This window comes from Propithecus coquereli, unplaced genomic scaffold, assembly GCF_000956105.1.
Source record: "Propithecus coquereli isolate 6110/MARCELLA unplaced genomic scaffold, Pcoq_1.0 Scaffold301, whole genome shotgun sequence".
NCBI lineage: Eukaryota > Metazoa > Chordata > Mammalia > Primates > Indriidae > Propithecus > Propithecus coquereli.
Genome location: NW_012148631.1, coordinates 4,003,159 through 4,013,687, shown reverse-complemented (window position 1 = coordinate 4,013,687; position 10,529 = coordinate 4,003,159). Strand labels below are relative to the sequence as shown.

General features: G+C 53.1%; 1 protein-coding gene across 2 annotated transcripts in view; it reads right to left on the bottom strand.

Moving 5' to 3' along the window:
• The window catches only part of ERGIC1 (endoplasmic reticulum-golgi intermediate compartment 1), a 106,772-nt gene extending 99,322 nt beyond the window's left edge, over window positions 1-7,450 (bottom strand). For both annotated transcript variants that reach the window (XM_012649715.1, XM_012649716.1), the window contains exon 1: window positions 7,256-7,450. In XM_012649715.1, coding sequence (XP_012505169.1) covers window positions 7,256-7,275 — 20 coding nt within the window. In that variant the 5' untranslated portion in view covers window positions 7,276-7,450. The remainder of the gene's footprint in view (window positions 1-7,255) is intronic.
• Window positions 7,451-10,529: the final 3,079 nt, after the last annotated feature.

Below are 10,529 nucleotides of genomic sequence, written 5' to 3'. Positions count from 1 at the left end.
TGAGCTAGGCTGACGCCACGGCACTTACTCTAGCCCGGGCAACACAGTGAGACTCTGTCTCAAAAAAATAAATAAATAAATAGTAACATAAAATAAAATAAAACAAAGAAAATCAATTACTTATAATTGTATCAATCTTGTGAGGCCAGTGTGATTTTAAGTCTAATGACATGCCCAGCACAATTCTCAACACAGTACAAGCTTAAGAACCGTTAGTCATTACTGATAAGATTAGCATTGCTTCCTCTCCTCCTCCAAAGAGATTCAAGACCCAGACCAGAATTCGAGAAAGAAAAGCTAATGCTATGGAGCGGGCACCACCACACCAGTACCTGGTGTTGCAGGGACTTGTGACTATGCTCAAGTTTAATTATAGCCAGGCCTCTCATCCCGAATAGGGTCTCCACCTTTTGGATAAACAGAACAGTTAGTCCATTTCAAACGGATCTTGCTTCCTGCCCAGCTGTGCTGCCCGGCAGGTTCCAGGAGGAAGGCTGGTGTTCAAGAGAACAGGGATTATACTGTCAGATGTGCCAGGTCTTCAGGGGCTCCGTGAAGCACCAGCCGTGTGACCCAGCATTTCTGAGGGTGATTTCCCTGGATATAAAACAGTTACAATAACGCTCACCCAGAGGATGAGAAGATATTTGTAAAGGCCCTTACATGTCCCCTGGCTCTGGGCAGTACAGGAAACTCCAAGTTCAAGCTGCGTCTCCCACGGGTCAAGACTTTTAAAAACGAATACACAGCAGTGTTGGAGGTTTTATTCCTGTCTTGTACTATTCCTGCATACACAACCAATATAATTAAGTTAATAGACCTAAAAGTTAAAGCTGACAACAGACGATTAGGCTAATTACCACTTCTTTAAAGGATCAATTAGGGCTGTGTTTCCCAAACTGTGTTCTGAGAAATAGTACGAGATGCTCCATAAACAACGAGTGTCTTAAACTATATATTTGGCAAAAGTGAGGCCAAACCAAGTGACTCTGGTTCCTTCTGTGCAGGACTTCTCAGAGCCTTTTTTTTTTTTTTTTCTTTTTTTTAGACAGGGCTTTTCTCTTTCGCCCCGGTTATAGGGCAGATGTGGCATCATTGGTCACAGCAACCTCAAACTCCTGGGCTCAAGGGATCCTCCTGCCTCAGCCTCCCAAGTAGCTGGGACTATAGGTGCTCACCACCACACCCAGCTAATCTTTTCTGTTTTTAGTAGAAACAGGGTCTCACTCTTGCACAGGCTGGTCTCAAACTCCTGACCTCAAGCAATCCCCCTGCCTCAGCCTCCCAGAGTGCTAGGATTACAGGCGTGAGGCACTGCGCCCGGCCTTCTCAGAGCCTTTAGCAAGGCAGCCAGTGCTATATGGAGAAGCATAGACTGGAGGATGCGGAGTCAAGTCAATCCTACAGAGCAGGGCTTTGGAAGTTTTAATGTACATACAAATCACGGGTACCTTGTTAAAACAGATTCAGATTCGGGTGGACACTGAGATTCTCTATTTCCAAGCTCCCAGGTGATGCTGAAGCTATTATCTGGGACTACACTTGGAAGAGCAATTTTAGTAGACAGTTAAGACCCCTTCTTGTCCACTTTCCGGGTGGGGTAACAGACTTGCCAAAGGCCACTTAGGAGTGACAGATGGGACCAGAACTCTGCTTCCCAGACTTCCCCTGCAGGGCTCTATTCCCCCACACCCCCTTCCCTGGGGATCTCAGCCCTGCTTGCTACTGGTTCTCCAAATTCTGAGCAATCCTCAGTCTTGGTTGTGCATTAGAATCACATGAGAGACTTAAAAAAAAAAAATTACACCTACAACCCACCCTCAGATCCTGATCCTGGGTCTGGGGTGAAAGCCTGAGTTTGGGGATTTTTAAAACTCAAGTGATTCCAATGTACAGCCAGGGTTGAGGCTCATTGATTTAGAGGTGCCAGGTAAGCCTCACCCCAAATATCCTCCTTCATACCCTGCCTGCCTGTCCCAGGCCTGATGAAAACCACCTAGGAGCAACTCCAAAAATACAAGACGAAAGGATTACCAGATGGGGAATGGAACTTAACAAGGCCACAGCTGGCTGAAGCCCTGTCTCAAGCTACTATAGTATCATAGGAATCCCAGCTGCCTTGGGAGGAGTAATTTTCCATCTCATTCCATGGCCAAATGAGCAGGTAAACATGCTCTAAGCTTGGAAGCCCCGGGTGGTCATCGTGGTAAAACCTGGACCCTCTAGGGTGAGATGCCATTAGCTGGTGTGGGAGTCTTTGAAGACAATTTCAGAATCAGGTGTCAGACTACTTGAGGCTTGGAAAAAAAAGAAGGTTGATGATTTTAAGCTTCTTAATGAGCACTGCCAGGTGAGGATTAGTGATGAGAAACCCACTGAATCCAATTAGAAGAGGTTTCAGCTCTCTCTGAATTTAGTGAATGACAAAAAGAAAAAGCATTGGCGGAGCCTGCGGGACACAGCAGAGCTCTGGCGCGCAATGGCAGCGTTCCCACCCCGCTCCTGCCGCTGACCATGTCCCCTAACCCCGCTGCACCCCAGCCGGCTCATCCGAACAGTGGCGAACGACAGTGCCTGCCTCGCAAGGTCGCTGGGGAATTAAATGAGTTGGTACATGTGAGGTCCTTACAACAGCGCCTGGCACTAGTGAGTGCTCAATACACACAAAATACTGGCTTTTTCACATAATTCTCCTTCTGGTCTAACTTTTATTTTCTTTTCACCCTGATTTTTTTTTTTTTTTTTTTTTTGAGACAGTCTCACTGTGTTGCCTGGGCTAGAGTGCCATGGCATCATCCTAGCTCACAGCAACCTCAAACTCTTGGGCTGAAGCGATCCTCCTGCCTCAGCCTCCCAAGTAGCTGGGACTACAGGCATGCGCCACCACGCCCGGCTAATTTTTTCTATATATTTTTAGTTGTCCAATTAATTTCTTTCTATTTTTAGTAGAGACGGGGGTCTCGCTCTTGCTCAGGCTGGTTTCGAACTCCTGAGCTCAAACAATCCGCCCGCCTCGGCCTCCCAGAGAGCTAGGATTACAGGCGTGAGCCACCGCGCCCGGCCTCACCCTGATTTTTAAGTCTATATTTTTAAAAAATTTGTTGTAAAGCAAGCATTCTTGTCAGCTTCCTGGCGTTCTGTCTGGAACGAGGCAAGGTGGAAACATAGGCACTCATATTAGCTACTCTCTGCAGAGGGTTAACAATGTGGCTGGACTTGGCTTGGAGTCGCAGGTGAAGGGGTTCCAGAGGCCACCTCGGCAGGGCAGCATGAGGCACCACGGAATTCAGGCTGGGTCCTCAGAGCAATGAGACACATTTGAAGGCTGAACAGGACATGCAAAAATTAGGTCAACTTTGGAAAGCTCATTGATGGGTCCTGAGGAGGTCTGGGGTCTCCTGGTCGGGGATGGGGGGAAAGACCACTCAGAATGCCAGAGTGAGGGGCGGACGATGGGGGCCAACCCAGGCATTGCCTCAAGGCCAGCATCAGAGCTATGTGACCTGTGCAGTCACACGGAGCCACCCGCTTGGGGGTTTCCGTGCTTGGCTGAATGCTCTGCTGTTGTTGTCCTGAAATTCCTAATACTTTTCCAACCAGGGGCCCCACAAATTATGTACCTGGCCCTATGTTGCAGGGATATCTCACTTGCCCCTACATCTACCCTACCAGGTAAGGCAGTGAAGGTTACTATTTCCTCCTTAAAATGAAAAAACTGAGGCTCTGAGAAGGTAAATCAATTGTCTCAGGGCATAGCTGGTCAGTGGCAGGGCGGTGGCCCAGCCCAGGTCTTGGGGCTGCTACTTGGGAGTCAGCCACCTGCACCTCCCCAAAAGCAGTGCTCAGGCTCCACTGGGCCTGCATGCAGGGACTGTTATCTCCCCTCCTCAGCCACCCTAGGCCGGGGCTGCCAAAGCAGCAGGCAGCAGGTACTACTGGCCCCAGGCCAGCCGGAACTGGGAATAACACACACGGATCTGGGTCACAAGGCCAGTTGCACAACTGCAACATCCAGCGATTAGTGTAACAATTTAACAAGAGCAGAGCAAACACAAGTAATCATTAAAGCTCAGGATCCCTCCTCTGCATTCAGCCTCCTTCCCCAACTCCAAAAGCAATTTAGAAAGGGCGAATTCAAGGACAGAGCGGGGAGAAGTCTCTACCAGTAGCTGAAAACTTGCCCACTAAAGCTGGCATATCAAATCACACCATGTCTTCGGCTTCCTGGACAGACTTTAAGAGGCACTTCTAAGGGGCAAGTTTGGCCCAAACACCATTCCAGCGCTGGAGATACAATCTTGAATAAACCGGATAAAATTCTTGCCCTCGGGTGCTTGCCCTCCCATACTAATGGGAGGAGAGAGAACAAGCACAATAATTAAGTGAATGACACAATGTGTTAGGAGATGACAGGTGGTTCAATGAAATGACACCAACCGGTGCTTACTCTGTGTCTAAATGCTTTACACACACTGTCCCATCTCTGCTCATTCCCATTCGACGGAAAAGCCACCAAACTAAGTACATTGTGCCAGGCCCTATAGGCAGTGAGAAAACAAGGAGTATCGACAGGAAAGGGCAAGATGATGCTATTTCTCCCCTTCTGACTTTGTTTTAAAAAGAGCAACACAAGCACGAAGCCTGGTTTTCTCCCTGGCCTCGAACTGCGGGGTGCTAATCATGGTATACCCCTCTCCACTCCCCACCATTCTCAGATCTGATGGGGTGGTGGGACCCTCCAAGCTTTCCCTTTTCTCCCAGAGCTAAGGCTTTGCAGCTAACAGCCCCAGGTTCAAATCCCAGCTCCACCAGCCACTGAAAATGGCTTCCACTCTGCCGCCTCTCCTTCTCCTGTGATTTAAAATGAAGATTAATTCCCTCTCTCAGGTGACACGGGAACGGATGTCCCCACCCCGAGGTGTCTGTGTAGCACTGAATGCTCCCTGCATGCCTGTCCATGCGCACACCCCTCTCTTGGGACTCATCAAGCCCTCCCTCTTCTCTTCTCGGAGCGCTGAGAGGGCTGAGCCATGGGCCGCCCCCTCCCCACCACAGGGCTGAGCATGGGGCAGACACTTGGTAGGGGCTTGAAGAGGAAGAAGGTGCACAGACGGTGGGACCTTTCTTAGAACCCAGGTCCTGGAGCCTTGCAGTTCACAGATGTTAAAGAGTGCAGGTCTGTGGGGCACAGATGGCTCATCCTCCAAGACGCAAATGTGAAGTGCTGAATCCACTATCACCGTTCTGTGGTGAGCCCAAGCCCTCGATGGAACAAACACGGAGTTAAGCTGGGGCCCTGATGGCGCCTGGGCACTCAGGACCTGAAGCAGGCAAGGCAGCCCCAGGCTAGCTGGCCTTGCAGACCTAGGCGTTTTCCACTTGAAAAATCAACGCCTAATACAGACAGAGCCTTTGGCAGGCAGGCAGGCCCCTCCAAGGCCAAAGGCCAGAGCTGGCCTCACCTCTTTTCCTTACTTCACATACCTGCCCCCAAAACCTCCAACGTGTGACCTGGGACCCAGGCCCACCCTTCTCATCTAGAGCCCATGAGGTCAAGGGCAGAACCCTCTGTCCTGGAGCCTTAAGTTCTGTCTCTATGACGGAAGGGTGAGGTGCAGAGGGACAGGGAAAAAGGACCAAAAGCAGTGATTCACCAACAAGCTCGACCTCACCGGAACCTACTGAATCACATGGGGATGGAGGAGTGGGGCAGGAAGCAGGAATCTTTATGGTCGGCCTGGGTCAGGGGAGGCTTTGTGGAACCAGGAGTCAATGAGCCAACCACGGCTCTCACGGCCCGTCACCGCCCGGACATTAGCTGTTGGTATTAGGACTGCCCCTGAATTCCATCAAGGGGCTTTTCTTGTTCAGAACTGCCCTAGGTCTGCAAGCTTTTGTCTCAGGGACACTGGTGCCAGCCTCATGGCTGCCTGGAAGAGGCAGGAAGCCGGCAACGTTTGCTAGATGGCATCGGTGCTCAGGACAGGTTGGAAAACCACATCAGCCGGTAAAAAGGCCCAAGGCCGATGTCCTCTCTGGGCCTAAATCCCAACATGCCTCCAAGCCATGGGGGTCATGACAGGCTAGGGACCTCTCTCTCTCTGGGTAGGCTTCTCCCTTTGGCAGAGGGAGAAGTCCCTCCTGTGACACAGGCATCAGAATCCCTACTTGATGGCTGAGGAAAGCACCCATGGAGAGGGCCCTTGCCCACTGATGCCCACGTCTGAGCTCTAAATCACGCTGCACTCTGTAAGGGTGCCTCATGCACTCAGCCCTCGCAGGTGGAGACCTTATTTTTAGCCCCAATTTGCAGGTGGTGAGACCGAAATACTGAAAGGACTCAGACACTTACTGAGCTCATGCAGCTGAGTGGTGAAGGGGAAGTTTGAACCCAGAGCCTTTGCCCTAACTTCTAGAATATACCAAGCAGCTCAGTGGAGATGGCAGAGCTATGATTCTAATCCCTACACTAAACCCCTATTTTCTCCGACTAGACACCAAGAGTGGCTGCCTCAGGCCAAGACAGCCCCTAGGGCTTCATACCTCAAGGAAAGGACAGGTGGAGACCCCTTCCCTGGCCCAAGGTGGACCATGAGGTAGTTGGACCCCACAAAGGGCCCACTGTGGTGACTGCAGAAAGCCAAGGCCAGACCCTGATGGCCTCCATGCAGAGTTCTGCCCAAGGTTCCCCGGCCTCCTCCCCTTCCCATGTGCCCCCACACCCAGAGCACAGGGTGGGGGCTGGCTGGGGACAGACCTCTGATCAGTCCAGCCTGGGGGAGTCTGACTACGCGAACCTAAAACCCTCCAGCTGCTGCCAGGCTGGACGGGGCTGCAGGCCCCTGCAGGCTCGTTCCAGGTGCTCAGGCCCCACCTGTCGGCTTGGGTGGGGTCCACTAAAGGGGGCTCAGCGGGGGGTGGGGGGGAATGCTGGGTTGTAAGGGTTGTTCCCCTCTGGGGGGGAGGAGAAAATCTGTTTCCAGCTTGGGGGGAGGGGAATGCAAGGTGTCAGGGGAGGGGGCTTAGCGGAAAGAAGGTGGGTGGGTTTGTCTCGGGCTGCACAAGGGGGTACTCCGGCGCTCTGGCTGGCTCCGTGTGCGGCGAGGGGCCCGCCTGGGGTCCCTGAGGGCCAGCCAAGGCATGCACAGGGCAGGGGGCCGCCTTTGCGTGCAGGGCGGGAGGGTTCCGCGGCGTGCCGGGGCGTCCCCTCTGCCGGCGGAGGGGGCTCTGGAGTGGCCGGGGTCGCCACACTCACCTCCTGAAGTCAAAGGGCATCGTGCCGCCGCCGCCGGGGGTGGGAGCGCTGCAGACCAGGCGGGCCGCGGCGCCGCGTGGGTCCGAGCCCGCTGCCAACGCCTCCTCGGGCCGTCCCGCCCCCGCCGGCCGTCCCGGGCTCTCGCCACTCGCCTCCCGCCGCCGGGAAGTGACGCTCCGCGCATCCCATTGGGCGCCGCCCGCCGGCCGCCCCTTCCGCCGCCCGGTTAAAGGGGCCCGCGGCCGGCAGAGAGGGGGCCTGGGGCGCGGGGAGCCCCCAGGACTCGAGGATTCGTTCCTCAAGCCTCGCACTCAGTCTCCTTCTCCGTTTCTCTGTGTGGCCTCGAGCAAATCGCCCTGCCTCCCAGAGCCTCCGCGTTTTTGCATTTGCAAAACGGTTTCTCTGAGTTGTGAAGATGAAATGGGCTGATCCGGGTTTTGGGCGCGCACGGAGCCTGGCCATGGGCGAGGGCCTCACGCTGGGGGCACAGGGAGAGGTCAGGCAGTCCCAGCCTGGCCAAGAGGACCCCCCACCCGCTCCTGCTGAGCCACTCTGGAAATGTCGCTGGGCCTCTCGGAGCAGTCCTTCCTTTGCGCATCTGCACAAGGAGGGTGATGACACTAGAGTTTTTGCTGGGGGTCAAATGAGAAAACTGGGAGACGGCCTCAGCGCAGAGCCTCGCACCCAAAGCTACGGTATTGATAAGTGGCGCCGTGGCTGTCGTGCCCCATCTCCACTTGTGGGTCGCCACAGCGGGTATTCACGGACGCCCGCCCTAGCCGGGCCCATCCAGGACGTGCAAGGTTGTCTCCGAGGCCGACTGGGCCTGCACTGTGCCTCGGCTTAAGGCGGACTGTGCCGATCGTCCCCCTCTTTGAGCCCCAGTTTCCTTCTCAAAAAGGCCCCCAGGGTTCTGTCACTGACCCCTTCTTCAAGGTTGCGGTGAAACGGGACTTGAAAAACACCCAGGGAGGACAGTGGGAGCTCATGTTCAAAAAGCAGGGCCAACGGGCAGTTTCCTCATCCACAAATAGAGGGAAACCGCGGTACCTGTTCTCTGGGAGGGTTCGGAAGGAACCTGCCAGCAACAGTGGGGTGGGGTGGACCAAACCCTTCCCCGGGGGCATCCACCGAGGCCTGGGCAATTGCTTCTCCTCCGCTCTGACCTCCCGCTCTCCCTCTCCATGCATCCCTTCGTTCACTCTCGCACCAGGCAGCCTGACACTCCCGGGAGAGAATCTCAGCCTGAACTGGAAACCCGTGAGCAGCCCTTGGGGCGATAGGACTGTTTGTTGGTCCCGTGAGGGAGGGAAGTCATGCACTGATGGGCGTTTGACCTCACATCTTCCTTCCTAAAATGCGCTACACAGACCAGCTGCTTGGGCACCACGGGGCAAATTCTGTCCCCAGCCCAGGCCTACTGAATAAGGTGGGCATTTAGCATGATCTCAAAGGTCAACAAATGCCTGGCCTGGAGTAAGTGCAAGATAGTCTTGATGATTGTTACTGTTTTTGCATGGAGATGGAGCTCCCAATTTTTAGCTGGGCTGGGCATGTGGATGGGTGTTCAGAATGAAGCGTTTCCCAGCTTCTCCTGTAGCTAGGTGTGACATGGGGGCTTCTGGGATAGTTGGTATAGGCGCTCTGCCCTCTGTGTCCCTTTGTCCATCTGCCTGCCCAGAGTGTGGGTGTCACCATCCTGGACCCTAAGGCAGAGGCCACACAGAGCAGGGTAACAAGACAGAAAGAGCCTGAGTCCCTGTCACTGAGTAGCACTGTACCTGTCCTCAAACACCTGCCCAGACTTCTACACAAGAGAGAAATAAACACCTATCATATTTCAGCTATTGTTATTTTGGATTTTCAGACACTTACACCCGAACCTAATGCTAATACAGCTACCCAGCCTAGTTAATTATCATACTTGACTGCACAAATACTACACACGGAATAGGTCGGTGCCCTATTCTATGGTCCTGTGGTACCCTGTAGCTTTCCTTGGGAGAAGGTGGCACAATCTGTGGTTAGATTATTATTAATTGGCTGATAACTACCTTCCTATCTTGAGTGGAAGCTCCCTGAGGGAGGGTGGTGTCACCTTCATATCCTAGCATCCAGCCAGAGCCTGCACTTGGTGGTGGTGTGATAACTATGTGTTGAAGGCCGAATGGAAGCTTTTCAGGGGGGCAGGCCTTCCCACAGAATAGAGAGGATGGGAGGGTCCCTCGACCAGTGTCTTTGCTTTGGGACTGTTGAAGTCAGCAAGCGGACCAGGCTGTCAGTCCCGGATGGTCCGTCCACTCAGGAGACAGTGCGAGATGGAGTTAAGGAAATCAGATTGTGTGTTGCGGTACGTGGGAAGGCTCTGGATTTCTTTGAGCAGGGGAGTGACTTAATAAAAGTTGAGTTTTAGGGTCAGGTTCAGTGGCTCATGCCTATAATCCCAGCAATTTGGGAGGTCAAGGTGGGAGGGTCATTCACGGCCAGGACTTTGAGACTAGCTGGGGCAATATAGTAAGACCCCATCTCAAAAAAAAAAAATAGAAAAAAAATTAACCAGTCTCAGTGGAATACGCCTGTAGTCCCAGCTACTCAGGAGGCTGAGGTGGGAGGATCACTTAAGCCCAGGAGTTCAAGGTTGCACTGTGTTTTGATCACACCACTGCACTTCAGCCTGGGTAGCAGAGCAAGACCCTGTCTCTAAAAAACATAAATAAATAAAAATTGAGTTTTCCATTCTTGTGGAACCCTGTGGTAGCCAACGTCCAGTGATCTGATCTCCTAGTATTCCCATGCCCTTGTATAATCACCTCCCACAATGAACAGGGGGAACCTGTCCTGTGCAGTCAACAGGATATTGCAGGAATGCCAGTGTATGACTCCTGAGACTAGGTCACACAGACATCGATGGCTGGGCCTGGCGGCTCACGCCTGTAATCCTAGCACTTTAGGAGGCTGAGCTGGGAGGATCACTTGAGCCCAGGAGTTCAAGATGAGCCTGGGCAACATAGAAAGACCCCATCTCTACAAAAAAAAAATTGGCCAAGCATAGTGGTGCATGCCTGTAGTCCCAGCAACTTGGGAGGCTGAAGCAGGAGGATCGCTTGAGCCCAAGTGTTTGAGGTTGCAGTGAGCTATTATGCCACTGCACTCTAGCCCAGGCGACAGAGCCAGACCCTGTCTCAAAAAAAAAAAAAAAAAAAGAGAGAGAGATTGAGGCTCTGCTTAGCCTCTCTTGAATCACGTGTTCTGGGGGAGGCCAGCTGCCGTGTCC